We start from the raw sequence: 17,000 nt of genomic DNA on the forward strand, positions 1-17,000 counted from the left end.
AGGGGGACAGCTCTGGCCGGCTGGGCGTGGCGCCGACACCGAGCATGCGTAACGCGCACCCGCCTTCCCTGCTCCTGGCACAGAGCGTGCGCAGAAGGCTCAGCGAAGCCGTTCGCGAGAAGCATGCGCATTGCGCTTTGTGAAGCCCGGACGGCTGACCCCTGCCCCCGGCCTGCCCGGATCTCTTCTGAGCATGCGCGAAGCGGGTTGTTCGAAGGCGCGTCTGGGTCCGAAGCGGCGGGGAAGGGGCACGCGGCGGCTGCGCGTGCGCGATCGGCAGCACAGCGCCTCAGCGAGGGGCGTCGAGGTCAGCGCGGGGGAGGGGCCGGCGGCGGCGGGGCGGAGGGCGGCCCGCGGGGCTGGGGGTGGGGGAGAAACACCCCGGAGGGCAGCTGTGCCGGCGGGGAGGCTCGGGCGGGAGGGGAGCGGTGAACAGAAAGCCTCTGGAAGCGGGGCAGGGGGCCGAGCGATGTGAGCACCGGGTGGCGGGCAGCACCGAACATGGCGGCCCCGCGGGCGGGTGGGCGGGAAACCACCGGGCAGGGCGGCTGCGGCCAGGGCTGTGCCGCGCGAGTGGGTTGGACACGAGCCTTTTCGTGAAAATCATTCACAGATTTATTTATATCCTGTGGTGAGGAACAACTCGGCTTTGCTGTAACACACAGGCCTTAGGTGCAGAGTGGCAGCAGCGGTGAAATCAAGCACAAGAATAAAAAAATAGCACATACCTGCCTGCAAAATGCAGCAGGATCAAGACACGCACACTGGCTGTTGTCTGGAGAACGCTCCGGCACAGCTGGGATGATAATGAAAAGTAGCAGCCCAGAATAATGAAGTGACTTGAAAAAATTGATTGCGTTTCTGGAAAGGAGAAAAAGTGAGAAGCCAAAGCTACTGCAAAATACTAAATGGGGAAAAAAAACCCCATCAAAATATACTGGTACTGAATCAAAAGCTTTGCGGTCTGTGGGGAGCAAGGGGAACGCTCTGGGGAATCTGTTTGGCACCTCAGCAGGTTTTGGCATCAGGCCCATAGCAGCGCAGGACTGGAAACCAGGTAGATTTTTGAACAGGTTTCACATTTTTAAAAGCATGTGTTAGTTTCTTGTTATGTTTTTAGACCCTAATCCTATAACTTTGTTGGAGTTACAATTATTTGTTTTTATCCTGGCTTGCCAAGCAAAAGTAAGAAAGCAAAGACATTCCTTGCTGTGTGGTTGGTTTCAGCTCCCTTCAGATGGATCCCAACTTAAACTGACTGATTTCCTGTAACCGGCCATCTGCGTTCTTCTGACATTCAGGGGAAAGTGCTGACAGTCCATTTTTCCCCAGAAATAGCCAGTGGTTTTAGTGCAGCCTTTTCCTTCCCACTAGCAGTTCTCAAAAACTGCAAAACTGATCAGAAATCTACTTGTCAGAGCTTTTTTTCCCTCTTTTTTTTTGCAATTACTGAATGCACACTCTTCTTTTTTAGGCTTAAAGACAAGTCGAATAAGGATGTCAATAGTCACAGTCCAGCTTGGCCAGTGTGGTAATCAGATTGGCCAGGAGGTGTTTAACGCCGTCTGCGCTGATGTCCGTGGCACACATGGGTTGTGTTCCAAGAAGGAGAATGAATCCTACCGTGATGCTTGCAAGGAACGCTTTTTCAGGGAGGAGGAATCTGAAGGTACAGCATTTAAATGTTTCTTTCCCACAGAAGGTCTGGTTTCCAGCCTAATACAGATAAGAGGACAGAAATATTAGAAGTCTTTTACCTCCAGCTGAAGAATGGGTTTTACCTTGAGTCTTGACAGATTGTCACAATCCTCTGCCTTCACGGCGTTGCTAACAACCATGGAGGCAAAATCAGCGTCTGAGGCCGCAGAACAAGTCTGCCAGTAACACAGCTGGAAACTGAGCATGTATATAATATATCCATCATGATCTTTCCTTCCAAACGTCTGCATTTTCTACTCTAGATAGATCACAGCATGGAGTAGGACCCAGACTATCTGAATTTGGTGTTGTCAGACACTTTAAGTGGTTTATTTCCTGAAAGATCTGTGGTCTCTAGAGTTCAGATTTGTCTTTGGAGCAATAGATGGTTCTCCAGAAATCCAGAGCACCGCCAAGTCCTTTCTGTACCTGCTTGTTCTGTCCCGTTAAGTTAATAATTGGGCTTATGTGTGTGGGAAGAACACAATCTGGTGCAAGTCTGTCAGTCTTACACAAACAAGCTCTAATATTGGCACATTACTCTTAGTTTTGTGTTTCTTCCCGTCCAGTGCCTGTTGCCCGAGCTGTGCTTGTTGACATGGAACCCAAAGTGATCAGCCAAACCTTATCAATAGCTGCCAGGTCTGGCTGCTGGAAATACGATGATCGGTCGCACTTCTGTCAGAAGCAAGGGTCTGGGAACAACTGGGCAAACGGGTACGAACAACTGTTTCAAGGTTTGCTGGGGGAACTGGAGAGGCTGATGAGCCGTCTGGACTCTGGGAGTGGTATCATTGCAGCTGTGCGAGATACAGAGTGTGTGAGTTAAGAAAAGTATCCTTGATGAACAAGCTTCATCGTGTGGCTTTTATTTTGATATAACCTGCCATCTCACTGTTTTGTCTTTTATTCAACAGTTATTCTGTTCACGGGCCTAGACACAAAGAAGCAATAATGAATCTGGTACAAAAAGAAGCAGAGAAATGTGATCGTCTCGGTGGATTTTTCACAATAATGAGCATGGCTGGCGGTACAGGATCTGGCTTGGGAGCATTCGTGACCCGGTGTTTAAGAGATGCTTTTCCAACCTCATTTATATTAAACCATGTTATCTGGCCCTACGGCACTGGTGAGGTGAATGTTGTATTTCCCAGAGATATTCTACAAGTTTATAATCTCTATTTGCTTTTACACATAAAATACCTGCAGAAGAGAGATACAGTTTACTTTTTAAAAGTTCTAAAGGACAGAAAGTAACATAGCTAATGAATTTTTTGCCTAATGTTTGGTACGTTTCACAAAAAAAAATCTTGATAATGTAAGTGCTAAAGTATAATGCAGTTTCATGAGAAGCTCTATTAGCTAATTAGAAATCTCCCGTTATGATAGTACCTCAGCATTATAAGCAGTTCCCAGATAGATGTTATTCCAGCATGTTTGTATGAAGCGAGGATAACGTGATTTTCACAGGTCTTGCTCACTTTCCATGAAAACGCTCTGCTAGCTCCTGACCTCAGTCTGTGCTTTGGCAAAGAAAACGAAGCACTTCCTAAATCAGAACTGAGGAAATGACAGCATTCGGGGGTTACAAACTAGAAAGAGAGTAAGTTGTTTGGCTCTTATTTGTGTGTATTTTTCATTTGTTTGTTTCCAGGTCATCGTTCAAAACTACAACTCTGTTTTGACCCTGTCACATCTGTACCAGTCGTCAGATGCCCTTCTCGTTCATGAAAATGATGTCATCCACAAGATCTGTGCTCAGCTGATGAATATTAAACAGATCTCCTTCAGGGATGTGAATCAAGTCATTGCACATCAGTTGGGGAGTGTTTTCCAGCCCAGTTACACAGCAGAAGGTGGCTCACGCTATAGCAGAAACCCACTAGGTATCTAAATAATAGAGCTGTCTCGTGCATTCTCAGACATCTTGGTGTAATCATTTCCTTTTGTGAATTTAAGTTCTTCATCTCCTTCCTCAAGTATGGGTACATCCCAAGTTTTACGATAGGAAAAGCGAAGCAAAATACTAAGTTATAAGTTCAATCCCAAATTTGTAGGAAGAGTTAAAAATATATCCCCCAGCTTCTGGTTTCATTCTTTACCAAAAGAACCCAGTTTCTCCTTTTTCAGGTGGTCACAGACACCCTTGTACCTATTCACATTCCAGAGGCAATTTGTGCAGGACAGTAATTTTGGCACGAGCTTTACATTTTGCATTAGGTCAGCAGTCTGTATAAACTGAGACAAAGTGGAAGTTCTGTGTTTAGCTCAGAAGACAGGCTAGCATACAGCTTGGTAGCAACAGCCTGGCGTTTGTATCTTTAACGGATTAGAGAAAGTTACCCATATTGCCAAGAGTTTTGCTTGTAAAATTAAACTTTCCCATGTGTCTGTGAATCTCTTTAGCAGCGCATAGCGTCTTAGAGATGTTGAGCCAGACTACAGAGCAAGGCATGTCGAGATGGTAGACATGCTTGTATAGAACTCTGTAGCACAGACTAAGTTTGCGTGGTTTAATTTGTATCCACATATTTGTCAAATTAAAACTTTAGGTATCCTGCTTTGTTTCTTACCTTAACTTCCTACATCTGTGGACAGTTCCTCACTCTCCAATTTTAGCCAGCCGATGCAATATTTTTGTCGTATGTGAGCAGCTGTTAATTTCTTTTTTCAGGAGACTTAATGGAGACGTTAGTTCCACATCCCGAATTCAAGATGTTGGGCCTTCGTAACATACCACAGATGCCTGAAAACTCGCTCGCTTATAGCACGTTCAGTTGGCCTGGACTCCTCAAACATTTAAGGCAGATGCTCATTGCTAATGCTCAAATGGAGGAAGGTAAAAAGCATTCACTCATCTTCCGTATCCATCACTTCAAGCATATATTTTTACAGATGAAATAAAGTTTGTTTTGTGGAGCCCACTGACAAGCTTTAGTGAGTTCAGAAATGAGCTGCTGCCCTCAGACAGCAGGAACTCGCCTCTGCATAGCCAGCTGCTCCTTCATCCACTCAGCTGCCACAGCAGCTCCCAGCTTGCTCCTTTTTCTGCTCCTAGACATCTCAGTTAATTATAACTCTTGAAAACACGCAAAACAAACCAACAGTTTTTGGCCATGCACTTAATTTACATGATTCATTTGGAACATTCCTTGGATAGTTAGTTCTGCTACGCTTTCTCTTTTTACACCTTCTACCAATAAAAATCACGCTTAGCTCTCCTGTATCATTTACATGGGTAATTCAGTACAGCTTCCAGTTATGCAAAGAACGGGCTGCAGATTGCTAAGTATAGAAACAGGTATCTGTTTTCTCTGGTAAGACTAGTGACTACCAGGCAAATACTGCTGGATTAGCACTGCTTTTCTCTAAGAATTGTGTAATTGCTGCTTAACTAACATGCAGAAATGACCAACCCGAATATGATCTCAGCTTGGAGCACAGTGTTAGTTACCGACTGACTCTTTAGCTAGTCTGAAGCCATATTTCATGAAACTTTAACTTGCTTCTATATCTCTTTTGCCAAAATCTCATAGGTATTGACTGGCAAGTACGACCACCGCGTCCAGGCTTCTCCATCCCCTCCAGTCATCCCACAAACAAGCCGCTGCACTTCAATACTTCCATTGCCAACCTGGTTATCCTACGAGGAAAAGATACGCACAGCGTAGACTTAGGTAAGAAGGAAAAACACAGTACCTGAGCGATTCTTGTTTCACATCTCACTGTTTTCTTTGCAACCATATCTGACGAAAGTGAAAAAGACCCAAGGCCACATACTTGACTACTGAGGTCAATATTCCCTCTCGAAACATTTTAATGTCCAAGGCCGCGTTGTCTAATTGCTTAAGACTGTTGTATTTACAGCACTTCAAGGAAGAAGTGGCTGAGGTCCATATATATGATAGGATTCTTGGCTATATTGTCTGAAAATATATTTAGCCGCTTCTGGATTGATGAGCATAGCTTGCAGATGAAGTACTGAGTACGCTCCTAGATAATAAAATGGATTTGTTTAAAACAGCTATTTTCAGCACGCTGCCCACTGCAGGTTTTTTTCAAGGCCTGACCTGATCTGCCAAGCATTGATTAGGTCACACAGGACTACTGAGATCAAGATGTAGCAGCTTGTAGCTTTCCGTTTGCCAAAAAGGCTGTCTTCTTTCTGCTCCAGGAAGTTTCCGAGATCCCTCATTATACACATCCTGGCTTAACCCTCAGGACGCTTTTAACGCGTGGAAAACACCAAGAGCGTTTAACAAGTATGAAAAGTCTGCTTCTTTGGTCAGCAATAGCCAGTTCCTGCTGAAACCTCTTGACAACATTGTAGGAAAAGCTTGGAATATGTTTGCTTCCAAGTAAGTGAAAATAATTATGCTGATACCTCATTTACAACTGCTAGTATCTTCAGCGTTAGCAAATTCCTTGTAAAGAGAGCTCGCTCTTTCAGCAAAGTCAAGTAGTGGTGAAAAAGCATGGAGATTGTTCCCACACTTCAGTGGAAACATTTTTCTGCTTGAAACATGACGGCAGGGTGAAGAACACAGAACCGTGCTTATGTTCTGTGGATAAGTGAAGCCACATATTTTAGTGCTGTCAACTCGATTATTTTCTTAGTACTAAATGTCCCCAAATTTAGTGCATTCCAGTGTGACCATTCTAAAAATAACATATAGAAACTCTTTCATTGATTATATAGTTTCTAAATTGTGTATAGACATGCTGCATGGGCCAAGAAACAAGTTCCTGGGTCAGTTGAAAAGCATTTAGGGGAGTTCTTTACTTTACTTTACTCATATCAGAATTGCTTCTCCTTCCATTTCCCAGTTAGACTTTGTTAGCTGCAATTTTCCTTGAGCAATATACAAACTTACAAAAGCCATTAGAAGCAAGTCATGACTTATAAATAAGTATGAGTTACAAAATGAGTTCAAATAGAAACTAACCTGTCTGGTTACTGGGTGGAAACCAACCTTGATTCAAAGTTATTGTACCTGTACAATTTGATTTCATGTATCAGGTTCTTCACTGATTTCCAATGTCTTATCCATTTTCCTACTGTGCTTTCAACACCCAGAGCCTATATTCACCAGTACACTAAATTTGGAATCGAAGAGGAAGACTTCCTGGACAGCTTCACAGCTCTGGAACAAGTTATCTCCAGTTACACCCTCCTTTGAGTATTTTTTAAATGGCCTGACATCGAGCTTTCCTGAAAGAACCCAGCGCTGGAAAACTTTCCATCGCCTTCCCGAAGTACATAAATTACTGGACTGTAGCTGTTTTCCAGTCTTGTAACCAGTGTGTGCATGTGTTAGAATAGTAAGAACTGAATCAGAACTGAACATACTCATATGAGCAGGTATTATTCATATTTAATAAATAGCTATTTTTCAATACAATGCTTCCATATTGATAAAAATGCACAGTATCAGAATTATTAATCCAAACTGCATTTGGGTATCATTCAAGAGATGACAGTCTGCCATACGTTCCTTTAAAGCAAAGTAAGACCTAAATTCTTCCTTAAGGACCTAAACCTTGACAAAATAATGGAAGTTTTGAGCCATCTTTACAAAAAGGTATGAAGGGTTCTTAGTTTTCCTGTCATCTTCAAGTTATATTAAAGATTATAATGACTTACATGCTTTTCTGGCCATTTCATTGTGCCATGTTTTCAAGTGGCGTTACCTACATCTTGGCTGTTGTTAAAGGCAACCTAAGGTTCAGGCAAAACTACAACTCTTGCTCTTCTTCCTGTAAATTAGAAGCAAGCAGGGGTTTTTATTCATTTGTTATTTATTTAAACATATTTGCGAGGAGAATTGCTGGTAGGTTTCACATGTAAGAGCTTGTAATATAATATGATAAATATAATAGTATAATTTCAAAGTTGATTTAAGAAAAGGGCTTTTTTTCCCCAAATTTTACCACGACCACAAGGTGGTGCCACTGGGAAGCTGCAGCCATTCTGCTGCACCAGGCAGGAGGAGGAGGTTGCGGTAGCTTGTGGGGGCACAGACTGGATGCTTATAAAATAAAGAAGTGTAGGAGACTGAAGGATTATGTCGTAACCCCGAGCCTTCTGCTGCCTCTGTTAGCTTTTCACTTAATGGGAAGGAAAGCTTTTGGAATTCTTGCCATTCCTCTCCTCATATCACACTGTTCTCCCATAGAAATAATCCCACTCACTATTAAATAGACATGCCAAAAATAAACATTACAAAATCAGTCTCAAGGACTTTTCCCCTGACAAGTGGACAAATATCATAGTTTCCATTTATGTTTTAGTGCTGTTTCATACCAGGCCTCTGAGCTTTTAAGTAAGAGATGAGCACGCACATAGTAACATGCTAAATATGTTAAAGATGTTTGCAATATGGCTTATGATGTCCACACAGTAATCTTGCACTGTTAGAGATTCTCATTTAGATTTTAAGTCTTTAATGAACTAATACAGTGGTAAATACAGAAGTGACCATGAAATTTTGCCAGGTTTCATTAAAGTGCAGCTGACACTCTCTGTTACCTTTATTTCCTTTCCTGGTTTCATTTACCTCCTTTCCCTTTTGTCCAGACCAGGTACAGAAGCACTAAAATCCCCCCTGGAGCACCTGTTCTCAAACCAGCTCCGGCACACGACACCTGGAATTGCAAATACACTTCTGGACAAGATTCAAGTAACCACAGGATTGAATCTGAAGAAAATAAGTAAGTACTGAGGTTCAGTTCCCAATTGTTCGAGTAAACCCTTAGTACCAGCTGATCACCAGCATGGCTGTGTCGGTGCAAACCTCAGTGGATGCTGATCCATCTCACAGCTTATAGACAAGCAATGTTCATCTCTCATGCCTCCCAAAAGAAAAATAAAGTATTTCAACTGCCTGTTAGTAGCAAGGCAACCGTCAGCAGACGTTACAGTTGAGTCTAGTCCTACTTCATGCAGAGAAATAACTTGTGTAAATTAAGCTGTATTGGTGCTTCAATTCAGTAGCTAAATCATTAAATATACAGGGAAATCAGAATCATCTGTGGGGTGGATGGGGAGAACACAAGAGGGAAGGCAAAGAGGAGAAAGCATGTAGGGTAAACACACCCAATCACTTTTCATATAAGAAGACACTTGATATTTATGACAAAACATTTTGACAATATTCTTGCAGACCACAGTACATAATCCAACAACTTTCTCTGGTTTGCTTTCTGTTTGCACTCAGCTGCTCTAATTCCTGTTGTAGCAACTCCCTCCCAAAAAGAGAAGACACAATAATCACAGTTCAGCTCTCCAGCCATACTTAAAGCCCTATACTGCTCAGTAAAATATGAGTTCTTTGCAAGTTCAAACTACATATAACTTTTGTTATAGAATATTGTTTGTGATATTTAAATATTTTTTTCCGCTAAATTGCTTCCTGGCAGCTCAGAGCTGGGGGACTGTTCTGATCAAAAGGGCTTTTCTGGTGGTGTTTTTGTTGGTTGCAACCATTGTCTTTAACTTGGGGATTTTCACAACAGAAACTGGAGGAACGATTGCACAAGAAGTTAAGATAAACAGCACAAGCAGTACAAGTTTGTAAGGAACAAAGGGTCAGGAAAGGAGACAGTATGGTGAGCTTCTCCCTCCTCCCTCCTTCAAAAGGCACAGGATGTTTAGCAACATAGAAATCATTTTCCCTCGTGTTTTCAACAGCTATCAGACCGTCTTCCAGTAACAGAAATGAGAATAGGTAACTCCATGTCTGAAAACAAACAAGTCCCAGCAATGCATATTCTTCCTCATTGCTCTGTAGGACAGGTAAATGATTTTTAAAAAGCTAAGAAGAGATAAGTCCTCTCAGAAACAAGGAAGAGAGCAAAGGGTTATTGTACTGCTGCAGCAATGAGTAACTTTATTGCAGAAATAACTTTATCTCCGTGCATTTATAATTCTGATAAGGAAGCAAATACAGCAGGAGCTTATTGCACCCATGAACAACATAGATCCATTTATCCCTTCTTTAAATTTGTTATTTATGGCTTATGTAACTTTTCATTAATGGAGCAGGATATTTGGCATTTGTTGTTTTAAGTTTGATGGCAGAATTTGGGGCACATCAGGAAACACAGTACACAGCAAAGATGTATATCCCCAAAGCAAAACCAAAAAATCCTCATTTAATCTCTAGTTCTAACATACGAAAACATCGAGGAAAGATGCTGCAGCTCGAAGGGAGACCAACAGGTTCATTACAAGGATACTTCTGTTAGAACTTGTTCACAGGATTCAGGAAAACTACTTCCACAGGAAAATAAAGGTTTTCAAAGCAGCAATAGAAAAATCCCACCCATCAGCCAAATTTTACCAGCACAGATTGCACGAGTGTAACTGTTGGATTAACTGTTAAAATCCCTTCCATTGCTCTGGAGAAGAGACTGACAGGAATTGGTTCAGGCATCTCTGGGCTTCTTCCTGTTAGTGCTGCTCACTGCTGACCTCTGTTCTGAAATTCTCACACCCTTTCCCAAACTGAGCCTTCAGTTTTTGATCTATGGCTGGATTCCTCTATTTTTTCCCCAGGATGTGGAGAGGGTCAAAGGGACAGGAAGTGAAAAGCTATTATCACATTTTCAACCTCTACAATTACATTAGAAGGTAATTTTCTGTTTTATTGAGAAAATTAATTATGTAAATAGTCTGCGCCTGGAAGAGGGCCTTTATTTCATTAGCAATCAAAATTAATTAGATAGATCAAAGCCCGTTGCTGAGGTGGGGACAACAGAGCCAGTGGCCTTGACCTGGCCAGTTTTGGGCAAACTACCCACAGGATGTCCATAAACCCAGGAACAATGCGTCAAATCTCACTATTGTTTTTGTAATGGACAGGTGCAGCTCACTTGGAAGTTGATTCAAGGACTCTAAATACAGCAAATACATTTAATGAATAGGACGAATTTTAGTTGGCCACACACAAAATTTAATCTGTTAAAAATACTTTAAACATAGTAACTGTTTGGCAAGTGACAGGACACTCATGTAGTCATAGATACAACTTATTTGGACTTAAGTATATATTGGTGTTTGTAAGGTTAGACTGAGCACTGGTACAGAAAGGACAGAATCTTAGTGTAAATATATAAGAGGATTACCTGCTCAGATTAACCAAACTGAAACAGCTCAAGATTAAGGGCAAAAATCTGTGGTTTCCGCAAAAACTAGGATTTTATGAATAAGAAGTTATATTCCAATTACCAGCTGACATGCTACTGGGAAATACTGAGGTACAAAAGAATATTGAACAAATAGTTAATGTCCTTCTGCTTTTATCAATAAACTTAGCCATAGATAAATATAATGAAATGAGAGACCAAACATCCAGATGTCGAAGTGTACTTTAACCAAGTCTGAGTTTTGCTGCACGCTTTAAAGTCATCAGCAATGTGATTCGTGGATCCGACACGGCACAAAAAGCTTCCAAGTGAACAGAGAGAGCCTTTCCTCCACCGCCTCGGACGACAATGCAGGCACAGCCCCACCAGGCACCAAATCCCGGCGTAGGCTTCTCCCCCAGCCTCCTTGCTTCCTACCCCACCTCTGCCCACGCTCCACAAACAGCTCTTAACTCTGGACGTGGAGCTGATAATCCGGAATTTTAACTGTAGCCCCTTTCCGGCTCTTTCAGTCAAACTCCAGGTTCACAATGGTCCCTTCTGATTTCTCATTGTACGAATGCTCTCCCTCTAGACAGGCACTTCCCCTCCGTCCGGGTGGGGCCGTGAGTCACCTCCCGTGAATCAGCAGAACCTGCTTAACCCTTTCCCAGAAACGCCAACATCTACAAACAGGGTGGTGGGTCAAACAAGTGTTACTGCTGAGCACAAAGGTGAAGAGAGCCTGAGATGAGGGATTAGGGAGCCTGCTGCTCATTAGGAAGTGTAAAGGCAATTTTTAGAGGTATAAATATGCACCATGATAAAGATCAGGGAAGAAGTCTAAATATTAACCCCACGGCTCGTACGAGCCTCAGAGATTCTAAACTGTGACATCTAAGAGAGTCCAGTGGTATAAAACAAAGGCAGAGGCCTCTGTACTAACCTGTGTGAAACGGGTTGCAGAGACTTTATCTTCTAGTCTGTAAAGCAAAATTATAAAAATGTGGAATGTTACACCATAAGAGAGAAAAATAAGTAAAATGAGGGTGCTCTTTAGGCCAAGATTCTTATTTTAAAAGTGAGAGCAATAAGCAAAGACACTAAAATAAGCCACTGGTTAATACAAAAAAGATAGAATAAACATTGCTTGAGTTTCAGTGAGCTATGACCTTTTGTTTCACTAGTTATAAGTGACGGGAAATAAATACCATCTTATATAGTATATTTGCATTTAAATGGGTGCGCTCTGCAAAAATGATTATTGTACATATTTGGTTACATGTACAACGTAATGTTTATTTTAAAGGCTCACAAAAATACACTTCAGTTGCCTGAGAATGGTGTAATTGTGGTCAGATGGCATGATTTAATTTGAACTTTTGCCCAGCAGCCTCCAATATGTAATAGATCATTTACAGGAGCATGTAAGCAGAACACCGCCAAGGCAGCCAAATGGAAAGCAGCCTTATCCCACACGCCAAAGGTGTAATAAAATCCTGACTCTGTACTCGGCTGGCAGGGGCAGCTGTAGCTGTTCATTGTAATATCCTCAGTAAGTACAGGGAGAGCTGGGCAACAGTTCAGAGCTACTGCTCTCCAGATGGCTCAGAACAATACCCAGTGCAAAACCACGTATTTCCACGTCCGCCTGCGTGCTGCTGGCTCTCGTGCGCTTCTGCCACTTGCAAAGAAAATACTGGGAAATTTCCTCCCCACTCCACTTTGGGCAACTCCAGCCCCTACTACGACCCGCTTCTGAGTCATTTGGTCAGCAATTGTATTTATGTGGTTATTTGATGCTCTAAACTAGCGATTTCTCCTTCGTAGGCCAAATTTTGGGGAAGAAACCTAATGCGATTGATAAAACAATTAAAAACATAAATTTGGCAACTGATGAGCATAAATCCAATTAAATACTCTTCTCCCAAAAAGAAAGCTTCCATTCCCCCCTGCCAGACATTAACTCAGGTTATCACATTATTTTCCTCTAATATTTAGGCTTCTCCACCAAGCCAGTATATCCACATTGAATTATTCTTACATAAAAAACAGGTACAAACCCAATGCGTGCTGTGAAACGGGAGACACCTGAACTTTCTTTAGCCCACATGGAGCCCTGTTCAATCTGAACAAAAGTCCAGTGAGCAGGCCTCACCTTGTCCAAAAATCGCTCAGCACCAAGGACAGACAGGACTACAAGAGACATCAGTGAAAGGTTTAGGCCAGGACTCTCAGGATCAGGTCTGCCAAACAACACTCACAACTCTTTCTTTATTCACTTAATTAGAACGATCCTTTCTCAGTTACAGGCGAAATCTGTTGCCAAAGGGCAGCACAGCACAGTTCCACACTTCACTTAAAAACACCAGCTCTTTGTGGGCAACCAGCACGACCGGAGCTCGCGCACAGACGCTGCAGTGTGATTAGCCACGTGGTGGCTGTGCACACGCAGAAGTGTTTAAACCAGGTTTGTACAGAAGTTAAGGGAGGCAACAGAATTAAAATCACCAATTGTATTAGCACAGATTTAGTAGAAATACCGCTTTGAAATTTTTGATAGCATCCATTAGTTTGAGCTTAACAAAATACCAGCTTCAGGCACCTTAGAAGTTTCTCTGGTGCGTGCTGCTCCCCACCTGGAGTCTCCTTACGTAACACACGGGGAGGCACGTGGCTGTGTCACAGGGCAGCTGCACTGAGCTGAGACACGGGAACCAAGGAATCGGAGAAAGGAAAGCTGTGGTTGTGAAAATATACTAAATATTACAGCTCTTAGGAAAACAGCCACAGCAAACAGAAGGCACTGAGAGAAGGCTGGTTTCTAAACAGACCAGAGAGCTTTTGTGAACGTGGCTGGATCTGCATCATGTTGTAAATCTAAATGTGTGTTTTCTCTTCATGCAGGTCCAGTTTCTTTCAGAGACAGAAAAGAAAGGCTGAGCACACAAACCTTTTCAACATCAGTCAATGCCACCTTCCTGTGAAAAGGCTTTAGACCGCAGAAGTGCCATGCAGATCGGCTGCTATCCACGTAAGGTAAAAGTGGGCTACATACAGATTGATGTCATAACTGTGGTCACAACCTCGTGAAAAACCAGGGTAATGAACACTTCAGAGTATTTAATAGAATTTGCTTACATCTGAGATATCTTTGAGATAAGTGCAATACTCCATATAGGAAAAAGCAGCTGAATGGCACTGCCAAGGCCACAAGGACAGCAGGGGAAGGCAGAATGAGACCTGTGTGGCCTGCTCTGTCACATTAGCATTAAAAACCAACCAACCAACCAACCCCCAAACGCCTTAAATCACGTGTAGTAAACACACAGCCCTTCCCTCGCAGGACCCCACAAGCAGCACCAGCACAGCAGTCACAGAGAAAAGACACGACTTATGCTTTTTACAAGGACAGAACAGCGGTTTGTGAGGCTGGGGAGAGGGTGCGGCTCACGGGCAGTGATCAGAACGGGAACAATACCCTGAGCTGCCACAGCCCATCTCTCACCTTTCATCAGGAAGCAGCAGCCAGTTTCCTTATTACCAGCTGCCTGGGCAACTCAATTGAGCTTCTTGGGAAACTTAAGAACAATTAAGCTGGGAGTAACTCCCCTGAAACTCAGAAGATTCAGCACACTTACTTATCTGTATCTGAACAGCTCCTCAAATGAGGTTTAAAGAACGATGACCTTTGATTTAATGCTAATGTGGTCAGTGGTCTTTGAATCATTCCATGCATGAATAATAACAATAAAACGCTCCAGCACACTAAACAGCAGCGTTAAAGGCAAACTAAAACAAAGCTTGGCCCGTTCAACAGGCTCACATGTTTTACCACAACTGAACATCACCAGCAGGAAATAGGCTCGATGACTGCACAGCTCAACAGCCTCTTCACTTTAAATTCACCAGAGAATAATAGTTGGCTTTTTTGACCAAAATACCATTTTGCTGAGTTCCTGCCACACGCCAGTTGCTGGGCTCTTGTCGCTTGTACCTGGAAGGTGATACAGCCAGACGCCTTTTGGACGTGTGATGACAATTTCTGTGCTTGAGCTCCTTTCACTCTTTTGACAAGTGACCCAGGTTGTTTCAGCCTCTGCCATTCACACCACTACCAAACCAAACTGTTCCGCTGCCTTTTATGAAAGCTGAGTGGATGCATCAATAAACAAGTGAAACAGATAAAGAAATAAATGCTGCATTTCATGTCCTCAATTAGACACTTGAATTAGGAAAGTCACAGCAGGCTCAAAGACTTTCTTAGTATAATCCTTTTAAAAACGAGCCTGTAAGAGCATATGCAACGTAGTTCTGGGTGCGTTAGCAGGTGATCCCAGGGAAGGTGGTTGTTGCTTTGCTCCCGTTTCTTGAGGAGGTTGCGGCAATTCCTGGGCCCCAGAAATGACCTGACCCCTCAGCTGCCTCCCACCCTCACAGCCCCTTAGTGCTGCCATCTGGGGAAGGCTGGGCAAAGTAATTACTGTTCTTTCTTCTCCCCCTCCAAAAAACCAAAAAATACAAGTTTACAAGAAAAAATTTAAATCTCAGAGAGCATTTTCAATTACCTCACATATAATTAAATTCAACCTGTTAACTACTGATTACAAAGTATTTTTAACCATGTGCTTTAAAGAAAACTGGATTACTTTTACCTCCAAGGAACACACCCAATCACCACTTACTTTTACACCTGCAACCAATTTTGCTCACTAATATTTGTGCTTGATAATCAGGGAAACATCCACAGCATTTGTGCTTGCAGCCAGCACTGCCTGCAGTGAGAGGGAGGCTGGTTCTACCAAATTAAATAACAAAACCCAAAAGCACAGCAGGGAAGGACTTTCTGGAACAGTGTTAAGCCATCTCCAAGTATTAATGACAAGTGTCTTTTAGCACGAACAGGCAGCTGGGTGATTTCAGAGGGAGCTGCTTGAACAAGAATCAGCGTGACGTTGGGGTGGAGGTGAGAACCTGCAGGGACGGGGAGCAGGGGGAGTGCTGCTGGTGCCGATGGAGCTGAGGGATGTGTGAACTGCGGGATTCCATCTGACACGGCCTGTGCTGCTCTCTTGCAGACCAGCGTGACCTTTTGAGCTTTGCTGACAGCAGCACAATCCTTGTGCTGTTCGGGGACATGGTGGCTGCCGGGGCGAGGGACACACCACATGTCATGGCATGACACGGCATGTCACAGGGCCTGCGGAGCACAGCGGTGGTGAGGCACAACTCAGAGGTCTGGCAGCGAGCAAGTGGAGTTAAGAGGAGGATCAGTTGCGATCCTGCTGACATCAGCTCGGTTGTGCCGCATCGTTAGGCTGGCACTTTGGCCAACCTCCTGCTTTGCTTCCTATTTACAGGGCACTTGTGAGAGCAGATTCAGCCACATTCCACAGGCTATGAGACTAAAAACATCTGTACCACCTCGCAGTCATCTTTGGTGTTTAACCAAACATTAGGTGGTACAAGGGCTGTTACTTACGTGTGATTTTCAGCAATTCCAAGAAAAAAAAACAACAAGATACTTTATTTGAAGAATCAGCTAAAAATACAGTGAGTCAAGCAAAGATTGTTCCTCTCGCAGAGCTCACTTTGGATTTTTCTGTAACACACTTTAAACTAGATGACTGACTGCTTCCAGCATGTAACTGGAAATACGTCCAACAAAAGGAAACGCTGGATTAAGGGAGCAAAACACGTGTTTGCAGATGCAATGCTAAAGGCTCCAGGTCCTTCTTTGAAGCCACAAAATGCAGTTGCAGATACACCACCTAGATTCACACTCACTGTATAATGCTTGGGACAACAAATGTCAGTGTAACAACTGAGCTCGATATACACAAACGGAAACAATCCAGCTGAAACAAACACCAGGAAACAGTTACTTGTTTGTTTATTTAAGCAAACATAAAACTATCCATTTGCAAATCTCATTAGGTTTGCATAACTTCCATTTCTATTATATTTTACCTTTTACCAAGTCTCATTATCTCCCAGCAGCTGAAGGAAGGAGAATGACCCATCCCTTCTTTAAGTCATGTTGGAAAGCTTAGAAAGGAACAGCACAGCTTATCGGAATGGACAGATACAAACATGAGCAGCAGAACAATATTTCTCACTATATGTATGTAAACATATATTAAAATAAGTGGGGAAAAAGCTTTTGTCTTAGAAAG

The 17,000-nt window shown here is 43.0% G+C and overlaps 1 protein-coding gene across 8 annotated transcripts; it reads left to right on the top strand.

Annotated features, from left to right (window-relative positions):
- The first annotated feature begins 111 nt into the window (after nucleotides 1-111).
- TUBD1 (tubulin delta 1) lies at nucleotides 112-16,338 on the top strand. Of its 8 annotated transcripts, XR_010467254.1 has the most exons (12): nucleotides 113-307; nucleotides 1,475-1,669; nucleotides 2,268-2,415; nucleotides 2,616-2,832; nucleotides 3,353-3,584; nucleotides 4,373-4,537; nucleotides 5,235-5,375; nucleotides 5,873-6,056; nucleotides 6,776-7,060; nucleotides 8,276-8,409; nucleotides 13,732-13,863; nucleotides 15,721-16,338. XR_010467254.1 is itself a non-coding variant. In XM_065036282.1 (9 exons), the coding sequence occupies exons 1-9, from the start codon at nucleotides 124-126 to the stop codon at nucleotides 6,876-6,878; spliced, it is 1,569 nt and encodes a 522-aa protein (XP_064892354.1). In that variant the 5' UTR covers nucleotides 112-123; the 3' UTR covers nucleotides 6,879-7,347. The 8 variants fall into 8 exon arrangements, 2 of the variants coding, with proteins under 2 accessions (XP_064892354.1, XP_064892355.1); XR_010467255.1 differs by lacking the exon at nucleotides 15,721-16,338 and having other exon boundaries at nucleotides 112-307; nucleotides 6,776-6,954; nucleotides 13,732-15,021; XR_010467253.1 differs by lacking the exon at nucleotides 15,721-16,338 and having other exon boundaries at nucleotides 13,732-15,021.
- The last annotated feature ends 662 nt before the right edge of the window (nucleotides 16,339-17,000 follow it).

The sequence above is a fragment of the Columba livia genome, chromosome 20 (assembly GCF_036013475.1).
Source record: "Columba livia isolate bColLiv1 breed racing homer chromosome 20, bColLiv1.pat.W.v2, whole genome shotgun sequence".
In the NCBI taxonomy this organism is placed as follows: domain Eukaryota; kingdom Metazoa; phylum Chordata; class Aves; order Columbiformes; family Columbidae; genus Columba; species Columba livia.

Excerpts from the sequence above, each read along its gene's own strand:
- TUBD1 (XM_065036282.1), top strand. The coding sequence starts at position 124 with ATGCGCATTGCGCTTTGTGAAGCCCGGACGGCTGACCCCTGCCCCCGG. Across the intron at positions 1,670-2,267 it reads CAGGGAGGAGGAATCTGAAG|TGCCTGTTGCCCGAGCTGTG; the intron begins GTACAGCATTTA and ends CTTCCCGTCCAG. Across the intron at positions 6,057-6,775 it reads TGGAATATGTTTGCTTCCAA|AGCCTATATTCACCAGTACA; the intron begins GTAAGTGAAAAT and ends TTCAACACCCAG.